General features: G+C 41.3%; 1 protein-coding gene across 6 annotated transcripts; it reads right to left on the minus strand.

Moving 5' to 3' along the window:
• Window positions 1-433: 433 nt before the first annotated feature.
• Window positions 434-20233, minus strand: LOC109789726 (uncharacterized). Of its 6 annotated transcripts, XM_083077105.1 has the most exons (10): window positions 19408-20229; window positions 19265-19318; window positions 18321-19142; window positions 17767-17854; window positions 17251-17343; window positions 7804-7875; window positions 7643-7718; window positions 7377-7450; window positions 7142-7249; window positions 434-701 (listed from the first exon to the last, which is right to left on the minus strand). In XM_083077105.1, exons 3-10 carry the CDS (start codon window positions 18416-18418, stop codon window positions 603-605), a joined length of 708 nt encoding a protein of 235 aa, XP_082933231.1. In that variant the 5' UTR covers window positions 18419-19142; window positions 19265-19318; window positions 19408-20229; the 3' UTR covers window positions 434-602. The 6 variants fall into 6 exon arrangements, 2 of the variants coding, with proteins under 2 accessions (XP_082933231.1, XP_082933234.1); XM_083077108.1 differs by lacking the exon at window positions 7804-7875; XR_014434675.1 differs by lacking the exons at window positions 434-701; window positions 7142-7249; window positions 7377-7450 and adding an exon at window positions 14990-15309 and having other exon boundaries at window positions 7651-7718; window positions 7804-14910; window positions 19408-20233.
• Window positions 20234-27382: the final 7149 nt, after the last annotated feature.

The following is a 27382-nucleotide window of genomic DNA, read 5'->3' on the forward strand; positions in this document are numbered from 1 at the left end:
ACTACTAAGGGTAACCTTATAAGCCAAACTTAAATCTTTAATTGAGCCAAAAAGATTCATCTCTCTAATCGTAAGGGAGGATAGATGTAGAGGTTTCCTACTCAAAACATTGGTCACCATAATGGCTTTACTTAGATAACAACTAAGTTTGAAATATTAGTCATCCAGAAATTTACACTAACAACACAAGGGAAACATCAACATCATCATCATTATCCTCATCATAAAGCAAAACATTGTTAGAGTACACACAATTAAATAACAACAAACATAATCAATCATCATACTAGCATATCAATAAGTTCCACAATCAATTCATTTCATCATTCATCTACCAAACAATAATAGTAGACTCATAACTCACGGCCGATTGGATCGACCTGCTCTGATACTAGTAAATGTGACACCCTTACAACCCCAACACGTATATAAATAAATCTTGTAAATAACTAAAGAATAAAATATTCAACGTTGGTAAAAAGGTTCACATAAAACCTTCATAAATAACCAAAATAATTAAAAATGAAATTTAGAAAGTAAAACTTGAGAGTTTACAAATTGCTTTCAAAAGAGAAGGTATAACTCTAAATACATATAAAAATTTATCCTAGAATTCTCTGCCCCGATGCCACAATATCATAGCACACCCACAACTCAACGGTTGACATTCTAGATGCCATCCAAAACTGGATCTTCCTCACCTAAAACATCCACAAATTGTACAGTGAGAAAAAAAAATATTTATATGAAAAACACACAAGAAAAATCCACAATATCATCTCATCATAACTCATTACTTATTGAAGTATTTACAAGCATTTCTATCTATCCTAATTCTTTCAATCACGCAACATCTTCACATCGCATTTCACAATTACACCAATTCATCACAATCCACACAAATCTTACAATTAACCTTGTGCCAAGGTCACGCCTGTAGCATCTCTGGCTCGAGGTCATGCCACCCGCGACATAAGCATTAATTGCCTCACACATCCCACCATATGCCAAGGTCACGCCTGTAGCATCTCTTGCCCAAGGTTGTGCCACCCCCGACATAAGCATGAGAAATCACACATCCTACACTGTGTCAAGGTCACGCTTGCAACATCTCTTGCTCGAGGTCGTGCCACCCCCGACATAAGCATGAGGAATCACCCATCCTATACTATGCCAAGGTCACGCCTGTAGCATTTCTTGCTTAAGGTCGTGCCACCCCTGGTCACAAGTGTGAGGAACCAGGATCAGGCAACACCAACATAGGAGAAGTAGTTAACTATTTCTTCAATTCTTCAAAACTCTGATCATATGCATCTGTCTAAATGAAAGGTTGATCGTTTCTAGTCAACTGGGTTAGGGGCATTACTATTTTGGAGAATCCTTCAATGAACCTCGTGCAATAACCCGCTAAACCCACAAAACTCCTAATATCAGTGACAATTCTTGGACGTTCCCACTATAACACCGACTCCACTTTAACCAGATCAACTGTAATTCCTTTTGCTAAAATAACATGACCTAAGAACTTCACTTCTTCCAACCAGAATTCACATTTTGACAACTTTGCATACAATTGTTTCTCCTTCAAAATTTCCAATATCAACCTCAATTGTTCTCCATGTTCCTTCGAATTTTTGGAATAAATAAGGATTCCATCAATAAATACCACTAAAAATTTATTCAAAAATGGGTAAAAGATTATGTTCATGTAATCCATGAACACTGTTGGATCTTCATAGTGACCATACCTAGTCCTAAATGCAGTCTTAGGTATGTCACTCTCCTTCACCTTAATCTAGTGATAACCTAACCTTAAGTCAATCTTGGAGAACATGATGCTCCTTTAAGCTGATCCATCAAGTCATCTATCCTAGGAAATGGATATTTATTCTTGATAGTCAACATGTTCAATTGTCTGTAATCTACACACAATCGGCTACCCCCATATTTCTTTTTCACTAACAACACAGGAGCACCCCATGGAGACGCACTTGGTCTCACCATCTGCTTTTCCAACAACTCCTCTACTTGTCTTTTCAACTCAACCAACTCTGTTAGAGCCATCATATAAGGAGTAACCAACATTGGCCCTGCACTTGGAATCAAATTAATGCTAAATCAATCTCCCTAACAGGAGGTAATATAGGCACCTCACCCGAAAACACTTCTGGGAAATCCCTCACAACTTCAATCCCATTAATTACTTTCTTAGTTTTCACACTCATAACAGCAAATAGGATAAAGCACTTTGCTTCATCCCTCAACAAAACTCCAGCTTGGCTAGTTGACACCAATAACTCATCCTCCACCTGAGGAAATACAACTTCCTTTTGGCACAATCTATAAGAATGTGATTGATAGAGAACCAATCCATCCCTAAGATTATATCAATATCAAGTAAAGGCAAACAAATTACATTCACCTTATACTTTTTATCACCCATCTACAACGGACATCCAACACAACTCAATAGCAATCACAAAAACATAAGTGGGAGTAGAAACTAGCAGTTTCAACCCCAAATCACACACAGACAAACTTAACCTCTCAGCACAAGCATAGGAAATAAAAGAATGGGAGGCTCTTGAATCAAGTAAGATCATCACATCCTTATCGGTAGCTTTACCTTTCCGCTTCACCAGATCGGATGAAGTGGAAGCTTCAACTTCAGTCAAGGTACACCCTACCAACTGTAGTAGGCTTCTGGGGCCTAGTTACGATTAGGGCCTAGTTGCGATTGGGGCCTATCATAAGGCTTCTTTTGACCTCCACTTTTCTTGGACCCAGCTAGCCCCTCAAAAGTCATCACTGCTCGGTTACCACCTTTTAACCTCTTAACGACTTTAGCCTTCTCCACCAAGGTCGAAAACTCAGTGATGGCCATAGGCACCACCACCCTCTTCAATTCATGCTTCAAACCTTCAACAAACTTCCTGCACTTCCAGGCTTCAGAGATAGCCTGTGAATAAAAACTAGTCAAGTGCTTGAATCTCATCGCATAATCAGAAATTGTCAAGCTCCCCTAGTGTAATCTCATAAACTCTACCTCCTAGGCATGCCTCACACTCTCTGGAAAATACTTCTTAAGGAACACCCTCTTGAAGCATTCCCAATCAACAACCACTGATCTAGCAACCAACATCTATTGAGTGCCCCTCCACTAGTACTCAGCTTCCCCAACCAGCATATAAATGGCATAGACCAACTTCTTCTCATGAGAACATCCTAATATAGTGAATATTTTCTCCATCTCATAGATCCAGTAATTAGCTACCTCTAGGTCTGCATCTCCTTTAAACTACGGAGGGTGACACTTCCTAAACTCAACTAAATCACGACTCTCTTGAGACCCAACTGGTCTTTTTTCCTCAATTACAGCTCTCTATGCTTCCACCTGAGCAAAGTAGGTGTTCTGCTGTTGCATAGCCATGACCATCATCTCTATGAAACGGGTTATCTGCCCATTTCATCTAGGCATATTCTACATAAATCAACAACTCATTCAGCAACACTACATAACAACTACTCATCAACCATCAAATAACTAGTTAACACTACTCCACACAATTTCAATATTTTATCAACACAACATAAAGTACTACACAACAAAAACCTAATGGGATCACCCCCACAGAGTGTCCACTAAACTCGACCTACTTTAATACCATAAAAGTGTAACAACCCGTCATAGTCGTAACACTACTGAACAACACAACTGAACAACTAGAAATGTATACTAAAATGGTATAACATGAATCTAATACATATATATATATATATATATATATATATATATACACATACACACACACACACCACTATGCATAAAAGGTGGCCTAACATGTTACAATATAAACAATGGTCTACAAAATAAAATGTACCACTAAGGGTAGTCAACAAAATATAACTCTCCAGCTCTTGCCACCAAGTGGCCTCAAGCAACTATCTCCTAGCCTATTCCTGCTCTACTCTCATACATCATATAATCATCGCAGTCCATACCACATGAAAAGATGCAAGGGTAAGCTAGTTTAAATAAACAACGGATATATATGAAATATACAACACATGCAACTTAGCATCACTGTCATCATCTTCGTCAACTTGTTCAACATACAACACATAATACTTAAACAACATATGAATATAAAAGAAACCTACAACATATCACTATCAACAATAACAACTTATTCATCATGAAACACACAACACAGACAACACACAACTTTATAACAACTTCACAACATATCAACACATACAACTCATCAAGACATATGCGTCGTCATGCATTTCAACTTGGAGATCTCCTACAACACAAGGTGAGTAGTCTAAGTGGTTAGATCCTACCGAATCGACAACACAGAACCTTTTTGGGCTTGCTACGTAAACAACAAATTTGGATAAAAATTCACAACATGATAACGATTTCTCAGACTTTATCACTTAAACAAGGAAGTATAGTACTATGTCAGGATAGGACAGTTGGGTTTAGACCTACCACAGCATTAGCTAGCTCAACTAAGCCACATATTGGATTAGCTTACTGACTATCCTCCAAATACTACAATCCTCCGATACTCGGTTACGAACTAAGTTTCTAACTTTGTACTTTACTCGAATTGGCCATTTATAATTGGTATAGCTTGACTTGGCCCCTATAATGTGGTTGCTTCATACACGTGTGCCTTAACCTTAAGTCCTAGAGGAGAGCAACACATCATCCACTCCAAGGGACAACTCCCCAAGGAGGGTTTTTTAAAAAATTGGGCTCTTAGAGTACCACAACTATCTCAATCTGCAAAATGGGATGAGCAACTTCAAAAACATCTTCGCTAGTCTTAGTGATCAACAATTGATCATCACAACACAATCAAAACAATTTTTAACTCATCATCTCAATCAACTTTCAACTTGAATGACACAATCAACTCAAAACTTTAACACAATTTATCAACACAACAACTCGTCAACACTGTTTAACAACACATTTTAACAACACAACAGCTCATTCAACTCATATAACATTTCTACACAATTACATAACTAGGGTTCAACATGCAACTCTCAACTTACAACTATGTTTTCTCATCAAACCACAACATTCATCATTATTCAACATTTTATCATATATATCAATACACAACATTTTCGTCACATAATACATCTCCTATTACATAATTAAAACTCATAAATCGTGCCAAATTACTCAATATAACAACACAAATAAATTTAACACCCAAAACAACTATCAACTTAACCAAATCACTCATTGTGAAATGGTAACCTTCACATAAAATAGCTTATCGAGAGTTATACTACTCCTATCATGCTCATCCTTATCTCATATGAAAGATAAGGAGATTTAATACAACTCCTATGAAGACATAAAGTCCTAATTCCATCATCTACTTTGTTAAAATTTATAAAAACCTCAACATCTATAACCAATGCTGACAACTTGACCCATATTCACTAAAATAGCCATATCTAGAGTTCTAGACCTCCTTTTTGGGTGATTCTGGTGCCATTGGAAAGCTAACATCAACGGATATAACTTTTATGAAGACCTTAAGACCAAATTAGATCATCTACCCTCGGCTCTGTCGCGCTCAATTCAGAGTTCTAGCTTCAAATCTTTGCCAACTTCATTTTCTCCTAGGGCTATAGTGCCCAACTTGGAGCTGCAGCTCCAAGTCTCGGCCACCTTGTTTTCTTTCACAGTTGCAGTGCCGATTCAGCACTCTAGTGCGAAATGCAGAGCTTTCTGCTCTTCCATGGCTCCCACATGTTTTTCACCCAAAATCCATCAAAAAATTACAATCTAAGGAGACCCAACACATGCAATTGCAAGAAAGAAATCCTACCATCAACATGAAACTCAGAAAACATCACAAACCCCACATGCAACAAGAATCCTACCCAAACCATCACATTTTCTTCCTTCCACTTAACACCTCACTTTTAATTGAAATGCTACACAAGTTAATCCTCATTCATCCAACCCATCAAACAACACTACTTTCATGCTACAAACAGCAATCAATGATAAATTTCTAGCTTCCTTTACCTCAGAGGGAGAAGAATTTTGGTTCCGAGCTCACGGGGAAGAGAAAAAGAAGAAGAAGAGAAATGAAATTTTTTCATCCAAGAAAGGGAATGAGAATAGAGTAATGGAAGGAAGGGAAAAAATGAGTGAGAGAGAGAGAGAGGCTCGTGGGCGCGGGTCTTACAAATGTAAAATTTCCTTACAATCCAATGGACAAGGTAATTCTTGCAAGATATTTATGTTGACCTCCTCAATAGGAGACAGGACAATACCATGAGTACTTGTAAACCTTATTGAGTTTGATTGCCAATATAGGGGAAATTTAGGTTTCCCATCAACATGAAAGATGTTGTCAACTTCAAGATGATTATTAAGAGGACAAACCTTAAAAAACTCACTCTTGAAATTCTTATATGAGGGACAAAATAAAGTAAAAAGGCCTTGAGAATGAATTTCATTTAAGAAGGCCTAACCTATAGGTTTGCTATATTTCAACTAGTAAAAGTGCATAAACTTTTGCAAAGTAAGTTGGATATTCGTAAAAGAATAAATATTTGAAAGACCTTAAGAAAAACCTTAACTATACATTAGGATGAAGCTATGTGGGAGTAACATTAATCTTAGTTAAGACTTGAGAGTTGAACCAGACATGACCAATTAAAACCAGCAAATTTGGTCAAAATCCAAACCAGATCTAGTTATTATTATGTGAAAAAATTCAACATTCCTTATTTAAAAAAAAGTCTCACAAGCCAGACAACTTAAGCAAAAATAATGCTCAAGAAAAAATGAGAATATTTTAACTTTCTTTAGAATAAAAGCATCACTTTATAAGGCCCATACATGTGCTTTCCAATTTATAATGGGTGAACAAACATCTTCATGAAATATAATAAAAAAGCATGACAAATTATTTCTAATTTCTAATTTTTAATAAATCAACCATAAAAGACCAACATTAGGAACATTGGCCAAACTTCAAACAGGGAGATACTTCAAACTTTACTATTACAATGCCACAAGGCTGGATTAAGGAACCAACAGTAATTCAAAATAGTTTTCTTATAAATTTATCAAGCTTTGAATGCAATCTACCTGCTGCATACTGTGCTTTTGAACAATACGAACTCCTGAACAAAAAATGTGAGCATCACTTCCTGTTAAGGAAATCTTATTAATTTCGTCTTTTGTATATGGCGTGATCTGACAAAATAGAAGAACAGTAAGAAATTTAATAAAATCAATTAAAATAGTAAATGAACACATGTCTAACAATTTTAACTAGTTTGACAAGTCATAACTATGTCGATAAATGAGAAAAAAAACTTACAATTGGACCGTCATCCCGACCATTAGCACCAAGCAATTGGGAACCAGGTCTGTTAGTTGCACGAACGGGAACACCTATATAAGCATAATCAAACCAATGAGAACAAATTTCAAAGACAGTCACAAAACAATCATTGCAAACATATTTGGTGTTTTAATTTAAAATGACATGCTCCTAGTTGCATAACATACCATGGAAATTAAAACTAGACAGCCAACAAGAAACCTATTTCCAAATTAGCAAGGAACACATGACTTAAAAAATACCATTGACCTGCAGGTCTGCATACAGTGGCCACTGCATCCTGAATGGAATCTTGTCGTTCAAAAGCATACACCAAGCCTAAACACAATTTTTTCAATAAATAAGCAAACCAACACATCAAAGGATACGCATTAATCTACATCCACTGAAAATCCAAACAAACCTCAACATCAAATTTTGGTTTTGAAACCAAGTCTTTGTCTGCTCTAGTAAGTTGAAATGTTCTCTCAACACTCTGAACTGGGTTGGTTTTGAACAATTCAAATGAGAATATGGTTAAGCCATTCAAGCAGAAGCCACATTTGAAATTAGGTTCTAAACATTATTTACACATTACACATGATCATTAGATCGTGTTTTTGGATAGAAAATAAATACTAGCCTAGCTCCACCGAATAAAGATTACAATCCCTACAAATAGCATAAAATAACCATATACGTAAAAGAAATGCAATAAAAAATACCACCATCCAGTAAAGGAACTTTCACGCGTGCTTAAAATGCATCCAGAAAATCCCCAACGCACCCCACCAAAAAAAATAGCTAGTGTACTATCCGTACTGCGTAACCGAGCTCAGAGCTCGGTACCACAGCGCAAGCCAACCTCAGACACGCACCGCGCGACATCAGCTCGGTATTTAAGTGAATCATAACTGATTCCCGAGGATCTCGCCCCAGACGAGATCCCTTATCTGATCACATTATATCTCATCTCAGGCCCAAGGCCCAAGACAACCCTAATTCACACTAAGGTACGTGCATTACATATACGAGACTAGTATTCACACAAACACTAACTTTAGCATCGGAGTCTCTTTTGCAGGTACCACCCCCATCTTGGAGCACCAGCGTACCAGTGAAGGAGGCTCACCGATCTTACTTGGCAGATCAGCTCTACAGCAGATTTCCGGTAAGAACATTTGGCGCCCACCTTGGGGGCGATCAAGACAACTCTTATCGGCCACCTGTATGGTCTTCACCAGAAGCCATAGTAGACGCGCAACAGACAACGCAGAAAACTCAATCACAATGGACAGCGACGCTGCGACCTTGAGGAGGCTGATCGACTAGGTCGAACAGATGCGGCAATAGCACGACGCTGACCTGCGCAATATGCGTGCCCAGCACGAAACCGACCTAGCGGCGATGAGAGCCACCAATGAAGCGGACCTAGCGGCATTACGCGCCGAAAACGAGCGCATTCGCGCCCAACTCCCTCGACGCCCCTCCGATCACTCTCCTCACAAGAGCAATATCCACGAAGACGAGGCACACTCGGCCTCTCAATCCCGGACTGCGACTAAGGCACCGACTTCACGACCCGCCACGCATCGATCTCGTGCATCGACGCACAAGCCGGGTCCAGACGCCAGCAGAGCACCCACACGTGCCACAGAAGGCCACGAAACCTTCCGCCGACATCCTTTTGTGCACGGCATAATGGAGACCCCACTCCCCCGTGGATGGAAGCCTCTCCATCTCGACCGCTATGATGGCACGACGGACCCCGATGAGCACATTGACCTGTATACAACCCAGGTAAACCTCTACACTAACAGTGATGCTATCCTGTGTAGGGTTTTTCGACATCGCTCAAAGGAGCCGCACTCCACTGGTACACCCAGTTACCCGCCGAGTCCATCGACAGCTTCAGCACCTTAATCTGGCGGTTCACGACACAATACGCCACCAGCCGACCTCACCACACAACCTCCACTGCATTGGCCAACCTCAGGCAGAATGATGACGAACCTTTGCAGACCTTCATGGAGCGCTTCTCCACCATCTCGGTGAGGATCCGGAACTTAAACCCCGAGGTCGCCCTGCACTCCATGCTCATGACCCTCAAAGCTGGCCCCTTTGTCGATAGTCTCTACCGAGATCCGCCCCGCAACATGGACGAGCTTCGCGCCTGTGCGGCCGGATACATTCAGATGGAGGAGCACTCCGCCTTCCGCAACCAGGTTTGCGGGAAAGCTCCAGCAAAGTCGGAACAAGGGCATAAGGATAAAATCAAAGTAAACAACGACAGCCAATTCAAGAAGTCGACTAGGGCAAACAGAGGGGGGAGATACGACTTCTACACTCCCTTAAACGCACCTAGGGTACACATCCTGGAGGAAGCCAGCAACAACAACTTGCTCGCCCTTCCACCACCAGGTCACACTCCCAGCAACGCCGACAAGTCCAAGCACTGTCGGTACCACAGGAACCATGGTCACACCACAGAGGAATGTCACATACTCCGGGACCGCATCAAAGAGCTCATTCAAGCGGGTCACCTCGGCCAGTATGTCCAGCGACAGCAGGGTAACAGAGGCGGCTATGGCAGTCGGGGACATGGCAGAGGTCGCGGTTCAGGAGCTCGCACTGACCAACACCCGGGCTCCCAGCAAAAACTCTAGCGGCGTAGTACAAGCCGAGATAAGCCAAGAGACAGAGTCGGCTCCCTTAAGGGGAGTAATCAACACAATTGCAGGTGGTTTTGCTGGGGGCGGCGCCAGCAACTCGGCTTGAAGGAGACACCTGCGGAGCATCAACTGCGTCCACTCCACCACCTCGGCCCTCCACCAAAGCTCACCGCCGATCTCCTTCTCTGACGAAGACTACGCCGGCGTCATCCCTAACCAAGATGCCCCATGGTCGTCATTTTGGAGATAGCCAACTGGAAAGTGCAGAAAACACTCATTGACCAGGGAAGCTCGGCCGACGTCCTGTACTGGCCTACGTTCCTCAAGCTAGACGTCCCCCACTCTCTCATTCAACCTCACACGGAGCCCCTAGTCGGCTTCGCAGGAGAGCGAGTTCACACTCGGGGGTACGTAGACTTGCTGACAACTTTCGGAGCACCACCAAATACACGGCGGATCATGGTTCAATACCTCCTCGTGGAAGCCAACACTTCCTACAACATCATCATCGGAAGGCCCACCTTAAACCAACTCGGAGCGGTAGTTTCAACCCCACACCTCACCATGAAGTTCCCGGGCAAGGACGGTAAAATTATCTCCGTCAAAGCTAATCAGAAAACGGCTCAGCAATGCTATGCCGAGAGTCTGAAGGTCTCCTCGTCCAGCAAGCAAAACAAGGGGGATCCCCCCACCGTAGCTCCTTAAGTTTCATTTCTTTTCTTAGTATGAACAAAGTGTGCACTCTTTTCCCGTCCCAGTCTTTGACTGAGAGGGTTTTTAACGAGACACACAGGCATAATAAATAAAATTACTCATTTTGCTCAACCCATACTCTTATCTTTCCGCTTATATAAAGAACGAAAACGAACCTTAAACGCACAAATGCAAGTTCCGAGGTCGAATACGAACCCCAACACTCTCGTCAAAGGTCGAGTTCGAACCGTAATTAAATAATCCATCTAAAATATAAGGTCAAATTCGAACCTTGGTTTATTAAGGTCAAGTCTGAACCTTCACGAAAATATAAGGTCGAATTCGAACCTCGGTTTATTAAGGTCAAGTCTGAACCTTCACGAAAATCTAAGGTCGAGTTCGAACCTCGGTTTATTAAGGTCAAGTTTGAACCTTCACAAAAATCTAAGGTCGAGTTCGAACCTCGGTTTATTAAGGTCAAGTCTGAACCTTCACGAAAATCTAAGGCCGAGTTCGAACCTCGGTCTATTAAGGTCAAGTTTGAACCTTCACGAAAATCTAAGGTCGAGTTCGAACCTCGGTCTATTAAGGTCAAGTCTGAACCTTCACGAAAATCTAAGGTCGAGTTCGAACCTCGGTTTATTAAGGTCAAGTCTGAACCTTCATGAAAATCTAAGGCCGAGTTCGAACCTCGGTCTATTAAGGTCAAGTTTGAACCTTCACGAAAATCTAAGGTCGAGTTCGAACCTCGGTCTATTAAGGTCAAGTCTGAACCTTCACGAAAATCTAAGGTCGAGTTCGAACCTCGGTTTATTAAGGTCAAGTCTGAACCTTCACGAAAATCTAAGGCCGAGTTCGAACCTCGATCTATTAAGGTCAAGTCTGAACCTTCACGAAAATATAAGGTCGAATTCGAACCTCGGTTTATTAGGGTCAAGTCTGAACCTTCACGAAAATCTAAGGTCGAGTTCGAACTTCGGTCTATTAAGGTCAAGTGTGAACCTTCACGAAAATCTAAGGTCGAGTTCGAACCTCGATTTATTAAGGTCAAGTCTGAACCTTCACGAAAATCTAAGGCCGAGTTCGAACCTCGGTCTATTAAGGTCAAGTCTGAACCTTCACGAAAATATAAGGTCGAATTCGAACCTCGATTTATTAAGGTCAAGTCTAAACCTTCACGAAAATCTAAGGCCGAGTTCGAACCTCGGTCTATTAAGGTCAAGTCTGAACCTTCACGAAAATCTAAGGTCGAGTTCGAACCTCGGTCTATTAAGGTCAAGTCTGAACCTTCACGAAAATCTAAGGTCGAGTTCGAACCTCGGTTTATTAAGGTCAAGTCTGAACCTTCACGAAAATCTAAGGTCGAGTTCGAACCTCGGTCTATTAAGGTCAAGTCTGAACCTTCACGAAAATCTAAGGTCGAGTTCGAACCTCGGTTTATTAAGGTCAAGTTTGAACCTTCACAAAAATCTAAGGTCGAGTTTGAACCTCGGTCTATTAAGGTCAAGTCTGAACCTTCACGAAAATCTAAGGTCGAGTTCGAACCTCGGTTTATTAAGGTCAAGTCTGAACCTTCACGAAAATCTAAAGTCGTGTTCGAACCTCGGTCTATTAAGGTCAAGTCTGAACCTTCACGAAAATCTAAGGTCGAGTTCAAACCTCGGTTTATTAAGGTCAAGTTTGAACCTTCACAAAAATCTAAGGTCGAGTTCGAACCTCGGTTTATTAAGGTCAAGTCTGAACCTTCACGAAACTCTAATGTCGAGTTCGAACCTCGGTCTATTAAGGCCAAGCTTGAATCCCCATGGAGCTCTAAGGTCGAATTCGAACCTCACACTCCGAGGTCGAATACAAACCTCGGCACTCCCGTTAACGGCCAAGTTTGAACCATAATCAAATGTTTTCCCCCAAAATTGAGGTCAAGTACGAACCTCAAATACGCTAATTCCGAGGACGAGCCTGAACCTGGATATACTCGCCTAAGGTCAAATACGAACCTTAATTAAATCATATACCTCGAGATCCGAAGTTGGGTCAACCCTCCAGAATGCAAGTTGAGGTCGAGTCTGAATCTCAATGTTCTCGCCCAAAGTCGAGTTCGAATCCTAGTACCGTTCACTCTACTTCAACTTGGGGACGACTTCGAACCCCTGTACGCTCTTTCAAGATCGAACACAAACGTTGATGAAACACACACCACTCTAAACCCAAGAACGTGTTCGAACCTCGGTGAAATGTATGAATTCGAAGACAAATACGGACCACTTATCCGAGAAAGAATTCGAACCCCTACAACATCCTACTTAACATGCGAGTTTGCCTGGTGACGCAACTCACTATACTCCGGTTTGAGGTCGACTCAAAACCTCGGCGCTAACAAATCAAGGTCATCGAACCTTCACAGAAACACTCACCCAAACAGATGTCCGAGGTCGAGCCCGAACCTCCCCAAAACTACGAGGTCGAACACGAACCCTAACATCGAACCTTAATCAAATCGTCTCACTCTAAATTTAGGTCGAGTACGAACCCCAGCTCAATCGTTTCAAATGGGAGGTCAAACTCGAACCTCCACGAAAACCTAAGGTCGAGACCAAACCCCGTGCTATCAAGGTCAAACCTGCACCCTCATGAAAGTTTAAGAAAACGGATATCAGAATGCATACACAAATCGAGCACAAGCGCAACTCAATCGTTTCCCTCAAAGTTGAGGTCGGACTCGAACCCCGACACCCTCACCTAAAGACCGGATGCAAAACCTAATTAATCTAACGACGAGTGCGAACTCTCAATGGGTCACTCAAACTTAGGCCAAATCCAAAGCACACCAGGGGCATCAAACATACGTCTCAAAACACGAAAATGTCAAAAATCAGACGAAGTCGCAGATGAAGAAAAACACATATATACATTAGACGCAAAATTTCCAAGGTTCAATACATAAAGTCAGGAAAAGGAAACATAAAACAAAAAAAAAAGACAACAAAAACGGCCTATGCTGAGGCATTCCCACTCGAACTGTCATCGACATCATCCTCCCTGACCAACCTCCCAAAGTGGACGACCTTTTCCACATGCATGGAGGAGAAGTCGAACCCGTGAGCCAGGAGACGTGCCTGACGAGCAGCCTTCTGAAAGCCCCTCTTATGCTCTATCACAACGGAGTGCTCGACCTCCGCGAGCCTCTTCTCCGTGGCCGCTTTCCCTGCCGCGAGCTCCGCCTTCAAGGTGGCAATTTCATCTTCACGGCCACCAAGAATGACCTCGCCACGGAGGCGCTCCTCAGACGCCGCCGCCAACTCTCCCTTAAGAGAGGTCACAACGTCCTCCAGAGCCCGCACTTGGCCGCGAGAGGACGTCACCTCATCCTCCTAAGAGCGAACGCGACCCCGAGAGAAGGCGACGAGCTCTTGCAACTCCCCCACCTGGGAAGCATAAGCCTCGTTGGATCGTAAAGCGATCTCAAGAGACTTTTGCACCCTCTCAAGATCGCCCCGCGCAGACCGAAGCTCCACCTCCTACCGCTTCACCTCGCCAACAGCAACACTGAGAGCCTTGTTCTCCTCCCTCAGGATCTTATTTGCATCCTTCCAGGGTTGAAGTCGACCCCTCAGCTTGGCCAGCTCCTCTTGCTGCTTGGCCAGGTCCTCTTGCTGCTTGGCCCACCTCGGCTTCCAGTGGCCCAAGATGCCCGTAGCCCTCTGCAGCAGGACCTGAGCAACATCAAAACTATCCTCGGGGCTGACCTCCTCTATCAACCCCTGGTCCTCGGAGCTCAACGAACCTTGAGGGAAGAACTTCTCAGCGGTCACCCCCGAGCTCCACAGAGAGTGCATGTCGGCTGAGGCGCTCACATGGTCCAGCCGCACCTTCGGAAGGCCCTTCCCGAAGCGATGAGCCAAGTATCGACTCCGTGAAGCCCCCTGTGACGAGCCACACGGTGGCGCCAAAGCTGCAGCGGGGGACGAGGGAACCTCCGACCTCACTTGCAAAAACCAGCCCCATGTTAAAAAAGAAATAAGATGACAAACAGGAAACCACGAAGGCCTAAGAATACTACTTACCTCAGTAGCAGGGGCAACCTGCTCGGTGGCCGGAACTGCCACCTCGGCACACTGGGTAGCCCGCCCAACAACCTGCGTCGCCGCCTCGGCGGTATCTCCCGCCTGCGAAAGACAGCCCCAGTCAGAACACAGAAAAACACAATGAATGATATTAAGAAAGTAACAATAACAGGTTTCTCACCACCTCAGCAGACTGGGCGGCCTGCTCAGTGGCCGGAATCGCCACCTCGGCGGCCCGAACCACCTCCTCAAAGGCCACCCGAGGGGCCTCCTTAGGCGACGGACTCTCAGTAAGGTCCACCGCACTCGCATCAGCGGCCGTGGAGGTCACCTCCTCGACATCCGCAAGGGCAGAGGTCCCCCCGACCTCCCTTGCTCCCCTCTTCCTCTTTCGGCTGGCCCTTAGAGGGGGAACATCCTCCTCTTGAGGTTTGGGGACCTCGAGTTCTGTGACATTGTAGCGATGTTTGAGCTCGCGCCACAAATTCTTTCCCATGATACCTACAGGCAAGAAGCAAAATACATCAACAAAAGGAAATCACACGAGCCCTAGCAAACCACCAAAACACGAAATACTCACTCTCTAGGCCCCTCTCCCTGTAGGGCGAATTTGCAAGCGATAGAACGAGCTTGCAATCCAACGGACGAGGGAACGCAGCAAGGTTTTCAATGGCGGCCGCCTCCGAGGCCGTCACCTTCAGGTCACGCAAACCGTGAAACCTAGACGGTTTGGGACACCAGTAAAAAGGAAATTTCGGCAACCCACCGAAATGAAACACCTCATCTTCCAAAGGGTCGACACCCACAAGGGCGACCCGAAAAAAACTCCTGTTTGAAATTTTTATATGACTGGGAGTAGAGAGTAAATAGACCCCCATCCCTACTCCCACTCAAGGACAAAATACCGTAAGGAGGGGCGCCCATCTTCAGCTGATAAAAATGAAGAAAGACGCGAAGAGACACCTTAATCCCCAGCACTGTACACAGGACTTGAAAAGCCCTCAAAAAACCTCAATTATTGGGGTGCAACTAGCAAGGAGCCGAGTTGATGAAGTTCAAAAAATCGCACTCAAATTGGGTGAAGGGAAGGCATACACCTAAATCCCTAAAAAAGCTTTGGTACATATAGAAATGGGGAGGGTCAGTAGACTTCCCCATGTACACGCCCTCATCGGCCTGACAAGGCTCAAGCCGAATCATATGGGAGATAGAAGGGTCGTAAACCCTACACGACCTGGAGATCCTATTGACCTCAAGAAAGGTCTGAAAGACGCTTTGGACCCCCGCCATCTCACACTTGACCCAGTCATAACCAGGAATGCCTGGCTCCGGGCCCCGGGGCGGATCCCTCTTTTCGGCGGTGGCCTTTCCGGTAGCCACCGCCTTACCACGCGCCTTACCCCGAGAAGGCGTAGAAGAACCGGCACTACTCCCCCCAGCCATGAAAAAGAAAAGAAAGACTCGAAGAAAAACCGGGAAGAAGAGAAAAGAAGACAGTAAAAAGGAAGTACCTAGTACTCCTCTTCAGAAAATAACCCTAACAACGAAAGGGTTACCGGAAACGGTGACTGAAACGGAGACGGAGAACGGATGAAAACGAGAGAAGCGGCGTACACAAGAAGTTGAAGAAAGAGTAAAGTGAAGAAGGCAAAGAGGCGCGAGTGAGAGAAAAGAAAAAACTCTCCCCCAAATTCAAAACGGCCATGCCACGTGTCAACCTAAGGGCACGCCTAACAACACAATTAATTGCAAATTCATCATTACATAACCGTCATTTCCCATAACACGCCACTTGCACGTTTCCGGGAAATGAATAGTCACGACACATGGCACCACAACATGCAAACGTACGCGAAATGTCACCTCCCCCCAGCGAGCTTGGTCTTAACTCCTCGACCTACGGTCTTCGGAGCTCGGGGAGCTAGTGTACTATCCGTACTGCGTAACCGAGCTCAGAGCTCGGTACCACAGCGCAAGCCAACCTCGGACACGCACCGCGCGACATCAGCTCGGTATTTAAGTGAATCATAACTGATTCTTGAGGATCTCACCCCAGACGAAATCCCTTATCTGATCACATTATCTCTCATCTCAGGCCCAAGGCCCAATACAACCCTAATTCACACTAAGGTACGTGCATTACATATACGAGACTAGTATTCACACAAACACTAACTTTAGCATCGGAGTCTCTTTTGCAGGTACCACCCCCATCTTGGAGCACCAGCGTACCAGTGAAGGAGGCTCACCGATCTTACCTGGCAGATCAGCTCTACAGCAGATTTCCGGTAAGAACAGCTAGCATTCAGAACTGATACATTACAATTATCATAGTAAATAATAGCATACAGGTACATATTTATCCTTGTGTGTCCATTCCATCAGCAATCCCTATTTTCATATAACCCAAAATGATAGAAGGTAGAAAAAGCAAACACATACCATCGATAGAAGGCCAGGGCCAGTGTGTTTGGCGGTGAATTTTTCATCATCAAACTTGAGTCCATAGGTGGAAACACATCCATTAACATCACCCTGCCAAGGAAGAATTTATTAGTAAAGATTTCATATAAAACCAGGATTCAACTCTATTGTTGTCACTAGCAACATTTATACAAGTCATATAAATCTTGTGAATTAAAATAGAAGGCAGAATTGCTTTAAGAGTTAATTCATAAATAGATAAATCAATGCATATACATAAACATCACAAAGATTTCATTAATAAATGAATAACTTCCCTGAGAGTAAAATAGTTTCCACAAAATATTGGGTAAGAAACACAAATTTCATAACTAAGTTAACCATCATGCTATATGTGTCCAATAAGATCAAGCCATGCAAGAGAACCATAAAAGTGGGCTCATCTTATTTTATTTTCATAAATGTTGACACTCACCACTGCTCTCGCTCAGTATATGCCAAAAAGAAAAAATCAAAGATAAACCAGAACAGTACCTTTACAAAATCACCTGCCTGAATCATAAAATCCTTAATAACTATATGAAATTGACAACCCTTGTAACCAACAGGCAATCCTGCTTTCCTGCCAATAAAATTAGATCATATAAAGTATTAGTTGACTTAAACCTACCCAGCAATGAGGCATACAATATAGAACCATTTGGGAAATAAATCAGAGGGGGGTAAACTCAAAAAATAATTCAACACCACTGCCAATCCAAAAGATTGTTAAATCAGAAGATCTTACCAAGACTTGAAATTAGACAGGGAAAGAATTAATGCAAAATGTAATTTAACCCAAATAATCATAAGACCTGTAAAATCACAAGATTAAACAAGCTACAATTCAAAAATAACACCTTTATATTGAAATCATCAAGGTTGTGATTCCTAAGTCTATTCCCTATACTAAAGAATACACACAAGTGACAACTAGAAGGAACACATTATTATCACATACTTACAAGATAAAACAGTCTATTTTTATGAAAAAGCTCAAAAGCAATAATCAATTTGGTCAACACGTATTCACAATCCATGTAAACAACCTTGTTTGACAACTTACAACTACCACCACAGGTATGCTGACAACTTTGCTTTCTCCTTTAAACATGACCAGTTGAGTTGCAGCCAGAAAGATCAACATAAGACCAATGACCAAACAATAAACGCAAACGGATAGAAAGCTAATCAGTCGCCTTCAAAATGGCGATAGAACAAAATAAAGTCTAGCAAGCCACTTGCGCTTAATGTAACCAAAGACATAAGAGTGTGTTTGGATGGAGAATTTAAATGGAGTAATTCATTTGTTTGAAGAATTTCAAATTCTTTGAAGTGAAATACTTTGTTTGAATGGAGAATTTACAAAGAATTTGAAATCCAAGCATTTGTGAAATTCCTTGAAATAGTAGAATTTCAAATTCTCCCAAAATAGTAAGAATTTGAAATTCCTCATATTTTTTCCTTATTTCACTAATATATTTTATCTTATCTTTTCATATATTTTAATTATTAAATTTTCAAAAATTCTTTAAAAATTATTAAATATTATCTAATATTAATTTTTAAAATTATTAAATATTTAAAATTTAGCTAATATTTATTTTTATAAAATTTTATTTAAAAATCTAAACATATAAATATATTTTTAAAATGTAGAATCAAATTATCATAATATCCAATTTAACAATTTAAAATTTTAAAAAAATTGAATTGACTTATCCAAACAAAATCTTTTAAGAATAATAGAAATTGAAATCAAAGTAATTCAAATACCAAGAATTTCAAATTCCTTGAATTTGTAAAATTCCCCATCCAAACACACCATAAAGTTTTCTCTCATATAACATGCCACCCTCCTCAGACACATTCTGAAAACACACCCACAAAATCACAACATCATCAGTGATTAATCAAAATAATGCAGTTTACTTCACTTAAGCAGAGACCACCAAACTAAACAAAACCTAAGCAGCCTGAATCCAATACTCACTTCTAGATTTGAGAAATCCCTCTTGAATTGATACACGAAATCCAATTGGTCCCACTGCAATTGCAACACCAAAATGTTACAAACAAAAAATACACGGCACACGTAAATAAATTTTAAAAAAAAAACAAATTAATGGAACAAACCTCAGTTCCAACGAGAAATGTTTCCTTCCACAAATCTCCCTACACAACCCAAATTGACAAACATTGTCTTCCATCTGTGCAACCTCAAGAGCCCCAAGCTGCGCACACGTGGGTAGAACAGATATAACACTGATCTCATCAGGCTCAATACCCACCACTTGCATCCCACGAAAAATCTCCAAAGCATTAACATAACATCCTGCTCTAGCATACCCATTAATCATAGTCGTTCAAGACACAATTTTCCTACAAGGCATTTCATCAAACTCTTCCCTCGCACTCTTCATTTGTCCTAATCTCGCGTGCCCCGATATTAAACTATTCCAAGAAACCGCATCTAAGTGAATCATTTCCTCAAACACTTGGTACGCACCATTCATATCGCTACACTTTGTGTACATATCAATCAGAGCGTTATCCGTTATTGCATGCGACTTGGTGCCAAATTTGCACACGTGCGTGTGAACTTGTTGCCCGAGAAGAAGGCAAAGAAGACCCGCGCACGATTTTATCCAAACGGGAACGTGAACTTGTCTGGTAACATTGATTTTGTTGCATATGTGAGCATTTGGTTGAAAATACCAATTGCTAGGGAATGTTTCTGATTATAGGTGTAGGTTATGATGATTGCATTGTAAGAGAACACGATGGGGTTTCGTAGTTGTTGGAACAACAAGGTGGCGTAAACAACGTGACCCAAGTTGTCACAGAGATCCAACATTTTGGTAGCCCAAAAGTTGTGACAGTGAAGCTCAAACGTGTCCGTCAAGAATTTTGAAAGAAGTTTGAGAGAAAGAGAAGCGTGTGTGCATAAGAATAAGTTTATGATTTTTATTCTCTTAAAAGTAAGAAAAAAGATATTTTGATTAAGTTGACAACGTGTGGCATGTATTTAAAGATTGTGACGGTTTTAAACCACCAAAAATATATTATTTTTTAATGGTTTTAATGGTTAAAATAATTGTTAGAATTATAATATTTTGTAGCGATTTTATGAAATAACCAGAAAAAACCCTTGTTAATTACTTTTTTATATAGTGCTATAAACACTTAAATTTTTCAAAATGAAAAGTTGTAATTACGAGTACACTTTCATTTCCTCACTAATATTAATGCACCTTTAATTATTATTACTACATAATTATTTATTGACAAGTCACAAAAGATGCTAGCATGCAAGAATTATTACCTCTTGTAATCCTAAATAAGTTCTCTTGCTCCAACATAAACTTGAGACTTGGGAGTTTATGTACTCACATCACTAGGAAGCTTGTCCAATCCAACCTTAGGTGATCAGTTAATTTGACCTTAAAATGTTAGCATGACTAAAACTATGTAAACTCAAACTTGATAGCACTTTCAAAGTAGTAAACATTATAGTACATGAAAAAGTAACCATTGAAGGAGATATGGATAGTTATTGAAAACTAAGATATGTGTGTTAGTAAAATAAGGAAAACAAGATAATTATGTTAAATTGATCGTCGGAGTCCTTTTTGCAAATACACTTTCTACAACTATACAATCCTCAGGTTAAGATGATTAATGTAAGCCTCAACTCCGTTTTTCCTTTACTCTTCATTTCTTCTTCCTTGGTTGAAACAAAATACTTTTCTCCTCTCCTTCTTATTTTTTGAAGATTGAGCTGAGGGAGAGTTGGGCTTTTGGTGCTAGAGAACTTAAAGTTTGGGAAAACCCGAAGTCGTGTGTGGAAGCTTGTTCTCTTCCTTCCCCGAAGCTCGAATTCTTCTTCTCTGAGGTAAAGGAAGCTAGAAATGAGGAGTAGAAGTTTATAGTGTTGCATTGTTGAGCTGATTTCAAGTAGAAACATGTAGGATTATCAATCATGGTTGAGAAATCGAGTTGGAAGTTAAGTTTTGGGGAAAAGTTGAAAATGTGATGGGTTTGTGTTGTTTAAGGTTTGCATGTGGTGTTTTTGATTATTTATGAGTTGCATGTTGTGTTTTGTGCTGGAAATTTGTGATTTTGTGTGTTGGATCTTTTGCGTTGATGTTTTTATATGAATTGAGTGCACTTGCATTCTGGTTTTGATGAAAATGGTGAAGAACCCATGTATTTCTATCATCAAAGGATGAGCCCTTTTAAAGGGTTGAACCCTTTGGGGGCCACGTGCAAGGGGAGCATTCCCAGGAGGCAAAGGGCTGAGCTGTTGGGAACGACTAAGTGCTTGGTGAAATGGCTGATCCCTTTGAAAGGGCTGAGCCCTTTAGGGGCCGCATGCCAGGGGAGAATTCCTAGTGGCAAAGCGCTGAGCGCTTTTTTTATTTCAGAATTTGACTTTATGGTCTTTGTTATAGTTGTAGCCTTGACTTTATGGTCCTCTGATAAAATGTTGAAAAATGATTAATGTTGTAGTATGATGAGAAGACGTCCTCCCAAAGAAAAGGGGAATCACATCAGCATCATCAGCAGGCAGCCTGAAGAGGCCAGGCATAATAATACTCATCATTTACTCCTTTGCCCACCATCACAAGGGCACCACCTACTAGCAATCTTCGTCTTCATCAGACGTCTTCCCATAGAAAAAGGGCAATCGCATCATCAACATCAGCAAGCATCCTAGAGAGGCTAGGCATAATAATACTCAGCATTCAGCAGGCGGCCTGGAGAGGCTAGGCATAATAATACTCAACATTCAGCAGGCGGCCTGGAGAGGCAGGCATAATAATACTCAGCATCAGCAGGCGGCTTGGAGGGGCCAGGCATAATAATACTCAACATTAGCAGGCGGCCTGGAGAGGCTAGGCATAATAATACTCAGCATTCATTCAGCGGGCGGCCTGGAGAGGCTAGGCATAATAATACTCACCGTTCAGCAGGCAGCCTGGAGAGGCTAGGCATAATAATACTCAGCATCCGTTCAGCAGGCAGCCTGGAGAGGCCAGCCATAATAATACTCATCGTTCAGCAGGCAGCCTGGAGAGGCCAGCCATAATAATACTCCCTCTTAAACAAGCTACAAATAAAGGGACACATTATCACAAGAGAAACAATGGAGCTTCTACTCGAAGACTGAATATCAGGTGTACAGTTTGTCAACCTTATTACCCAATAGAGTATGCAATCAATGTTCAATTGCTCTAAAGGGTGAGGATACGAATAAATACACTTGTCCAAGGGAAGCAACGTAGAAGCATCAACACAGAGATGAGAAGACGACCCGGACGAATGTCTACGTCTTTACTTGCCTTTAGAAAAGCAACACAGTTATTCTAAAGGACAAGTAAAGAGGGGCAGCTGTAGACACCAATTTCGTCCGGGGGCAAACGATAAGCAAAATAGGACATCAGAGGACCCAAAAGCCAAAATCAACTTTTTTAGTGGCCCAGAACGGGCCGTTCCAAAATCGGAACGGGCCGTTCTCAAGTCCGGAACGGACCGTTCTCGAATCAGAACGGGCCGTTCCGAGGCTTCTCAAAGGCCTAAAAATTGTTGGTTGGAACGGGCTGTTCTAGACCAGAACGGGCCGTTCCAAACTAAAAAAATGGCCTAAAATCTCTAACCCAGAACGGGCCGTTCTGGTTCCCCGGAACGGGCCGTTCTGGTTCCCCAGAACGGGCCGTTCTGATTTCAGAACGGGCCGTTCCAGGGTGCAAAAATAGAACTTAACGTTCGGATCCGGAACGGGCCGTTCCGAATCCAGAACGGGCCGTTCCGGCCCACATCTGATGCCTATAAATAAGAAATCTCGGGCATAGTTCAAGGGACCTCCAAAATTTCGTCCAAAGCTCCATAGAGCTCGAAATTTCTCCCTTTTTTTTCTCTCTCTCTCTCTCCTATTGTACTTCTTGAGTTTTGTGAGACTTATTGTAGTGTGAAAGGTTGCCACAAAGCACCTATAACCCCCATAGTTGAAGATCCAATAAAGCTTGTTACGAGGTATTACTCATCAATCTCTTGTTTTATCTTTCTCTTCTTTTATTTTACATTGTTATAATAAAAATAATCATGCAGATATTTTAGAGTCAATTGTTTAATTTAAATTTCAAGCATGTAAATAATCATCAATAAAAGGGGATTTAATATTTATATTATTATTATTTATAATGTTAAACTTCGTCATAGGGTACCGATTAAGGGTGTTGTAGGGGTGCTTAATACCTTCCCTACACGTAACCGACCCCCGAACCCAATTCTGGTTATCGAGGCCATTATTGGACTTTTAAAAACCTTTTTTTTTTCAATGTTTTGAGTAAAATATTGGTGGCAACTCCATGAATCTATTTTCAAAACCATTAATTAAGGATTAGTCTGGTGTCTGGGCATTCCTTAATTGATGAGATCTTTAAAAGGATGTCTAAACCATAGGTCGCAAGATCAGAAATTTTCGGGTTGCGACAGATGGCGACTCCACTGGGGACGTTTAAAGAGGGTCAGGCCCATTTAATTGATGAAGTTAATAAAATAAAAAATAATAATTTAAATATTTTTCCCCTTGACCTTGTTTGTTTTCTTTGTTTGGCTTTGATATCTGTTTGTTTATTTAAATTCCACACCTATTTGAAATAAAATTATACACAAATCTTTGCACACAACAGTTCCCCCTACACCCGGGGGCATGAGGGTATTAACCATAGGGAGTGGTTGACATACGACCGGTCCAAGTTTGGCCTTAGAGCCTGCGAGCCTTGTCGGAAATCACGCTCAAGGTGATAACCGGTTACTCTAGCCTGAAATACTGTGACAGACCTTAGAGTTTGCCAGGTGACGGCGACAGAGATACTGGGTCCCTGTAATGGGGGCACCTTGGGGGCCTTAAAGACCAGTGAGATTAGAACCGTCCTATACAACACACTTTTCTTGACAGGGACCACAGACCAAGGATTTGAACACAATCGTTCGTGGGTGTACATTGATTGAGCATGTGTGTGTGCATTTGTTTGTACTATTTCTTCTAATAAGAGTGGATTGGAATTTTAAAATGAGCAAACAGATAATAATAAAATAATAAAAAAAATAATAAAAATTTTATACCCCTTCGTACATTCTTAGGTCAGCATTCCATTAACATCATATAGATAGTTTTCTTTTTGTAAAAAAAAATCAATAAAAGAAGTCTCTTATTTACCATGCATCATTCCCTTTTAGATAATAGAAACATGATAAAGATTAGGCAAAAAAAAAAGATGACATGCATTCTAGATTAGCTCATTAATTTCATTCATTTTATTTTATTAGCTAAGGAGGATTAGGTTGCAGTATGTATAGAAAGTTAAGAGAAGTGAATGCTCTAATATATGACAGTACCTGCGCTCTAAAGAAAAGCCCAAATCGATTTTAAAAAATACTATGGTGGGCACTTGCTTTGATATGTTTTTTTAAAGTAAGTCTTCTTAGAATCTAATATAGACTCTCGCTTAATACTGTCAAAATCTATTTGAGCATTCACATATAAATAAATCAATGAGACTGATATTTATTATTCTCAACTTTTTATACATTCTGCATTACATTCATTTAGAGCATATCCCTCCTTGAAAAAGAATAAATGAGAATAAAAAGGGAAATTAACCTATGTGCGTTAGTCGGAAGTAATGGAAGCAAACCGTGCATAAAGAGTTTAGGGTAAATCGTCAAGATACCCTAAGAGGACAAAGTCGTGTCGTGCAACCGTGAAATCTAGGCGGAATAGGGATGGACGAATCCACACTCCTAACAAGTTGTAAGAACCTGAGGATGACAAATCTCTCAAACACTGAGGCAAAACGATTAGAGCTTTCTCGAAAGGTGATTTCAACAAGAGAGAAGCATTGCTTGTTAAGAAGCTGCTAGAATGAAAACCCGCAAAGGGCGTTCTAGGCAAAAAAATAAAAAAAAATAAAAAAAAATAAAAAAGCAATGTCTGTTCAAGCTGAAAATTGAGAGACAACTTGAACGTTCTTCTCGAGATTTCATAGAAAGCTCTATCATCGCTTCTACCTCTTCCTACATCTCAGGAAAGATATGGGTTGAGAAAACCTTCATGAGAGAAGAAGCCAAAGGCCCTCCCTCTACACAAAATCTTCTGAAGCGCCACATCCAAGCAAGTGGAGGACTAGCTCTACAGTTAGATGACCTGGGCCTCTCTAAGGGGCAACCTCCTTCTTTTTCTTTGTGTACGAATCACGAACTTGGGGCATGCCCGGACCCTCAAGCTACATTAAATGGGCACGTGTAAATTGACTATTATATTTTAATGCCATACACTTTTCTACTTCATTTCTCTTCTTACTTTTATCTACTATAAGCCTCGTCATCAAACCTTAAATGAACAAGTACATTTGAAATAAGGACGTCATCAGAAACAATGGCTTAATACGCAATAAAAAAAACACATAAAGATCAATCGAATTGGGCATGGCTTGTGGATAAAAGTCCAAATGAAATCAGTGCAAGGGGCATCCCCCTTTAATGAAGGAATGAAAGATGATCACAAATGCTGCAAAGACAAAAGCCTGGCAGGAAACCCACTAAGGGGGCTGCGCAAAAATTAGGGCAAGGTCCGCTAGGAGACTCACAAACAAAAAGGGTAGCCTAGGCAAAAGTAAGGATCAAAAGAAAATGTCCGCTAGGGAACACATCTCAAGTAACCTAGGCAAAAGTTAGGACAAAGCAGCATCTCGAGCTGAAAACTGAAAGGCGGCTCGAGAAGATCATTTAATCAATATGCAATCCCAAGTCATCGCTTAACTCTGAAGGAAATAATAAGCTAACGCAGAAAATGATTTCCTCACTTTGAATGTGCGTGTTTATCAGCCTAAACCACTAGCCTACCTCGGCCAACCATTCTTCTATAAACCATTTTTGAAAAAAAATCCTTTCTACCAAAACTTTTACAAAAAAATATATATATATCCTCTTTCTCTCTTTCCTCTTGACCTATATGGCATTAAGATAAATTTGAGAGATACACGGAGTATGCACAGTGAACACTCACAAGGAGAAGATGGAGGTGTCCTAGAACAGAGTCTAGGTACACCTAATCTTAAGAGCTAACATATCATATTCGGTACAGGCAAGAGGGCAGAACTACACAAACCTCAGGTTCAAGAAGCAACACTGAATTCGACAGGGCTAAAGGCTAACAGTCCATGTCATTGATCAATGCGCATAAATTAATTTCTTGAAAGTAAAAATAAATTTGCATTTTAAGCATTAGCATAGAAGCATCACTGCATAACATGCATATGGCATAAGCGTGCACAAAAGGGTATAAGTTCATTTAAAAAAAAAAGAAATTTGAAAAAAAATCCAATCCACTTCTGCTTTGCATTTTCTTTTGCATTCTTGCATTCTTTGTGTGTGTCTATCCATCACTTGCTGGAGGAATCAAGAGGCCGAAGCATTCATAAAAGCTCAACAATCAAACAAGCAAGCCTATAAGCATGAAGAGGCCATCGCGCCCTACTCCTCAACCGAATGAAGGATGATCTAAGAGAATGCCAAGACCAGGAATGACTTCCTAACCAAAGCCAGGAGTGGCTTCCAAAATAACACTCATCAATAAAGATTCAACAAATAACATCATCATGTGATCCCTCCACCAATGATGACAACAAAAGATAAAAAAAAAAAATAGAAAAAGGCAAGCTTCATACATGTTGAAAAAAGCCGAAGCATTTATAAAAATAGCAGAAAAAGGCAAGCTTCAAACATGAAAGAGCCGAAGCTAAACAAAAATGAACTTCAAAAAAAATCTATCAAAAGCAGCGCCTGGAGAGGCATCACAATACTCACGTGGTAGGGGCAACACTGGAATCCCTGCCAGTCATCCACTTCTCTGCCCCCCAACACAGGGGCACAACAAACATCTCCTGCCCATCAACTTAGGGGCAGTCTTTCATTCCACAACAATCAATCATCAATGAATCAAAAGGACTCAGCATTACGCTTGGAGAGGCATCACAATACTCACATGGCAGGGGCAATACTAGAATTCCTGTCACCCATCATTTACTCTTTTGCCCACCATCAC

The sequence above is a fragment of the Cajanus cajan genome, chromosome 1 (genome assembly GCF_000230855.2).
Source record: "Cajanus cajan strain Asha chromosome 1, NIPB_CcT2T_4, whole genome shotgun sequence".
Classification (NCBI taxonomy): Eukaryota; Viridiplantae; Streptophyta; class Magnoliopsida; order Fabales; family Fabaceae; genus Cajanus; species Cajanus cajan.

Excerpts from the sequence above, each read along its gene's own strand:
- LOC109789726 (XM_083077105.1), bottom strand. The coding sequence starts at position 18,418 with ATGTTGATCTTTCTGGCTGCAACTCAACTGGTCATGTTTAAAGGAGAA. Across the intron at positions 17,344-17,766 it reads AGGCAGGTGATTTTGTAAAG|GGTGATGTTAATGGATGTGT; the intron begins GTACTGTTCTGG and ends CTTCCTTGGCAG. Across the intron at positions 702-7,141 it reads AAAAGCACAGTATGCAGCAG|GTGAGGAAGATCCAGTTTTG; the intron begins GTAGATTGCATT and ends TGGATGTTTTAG.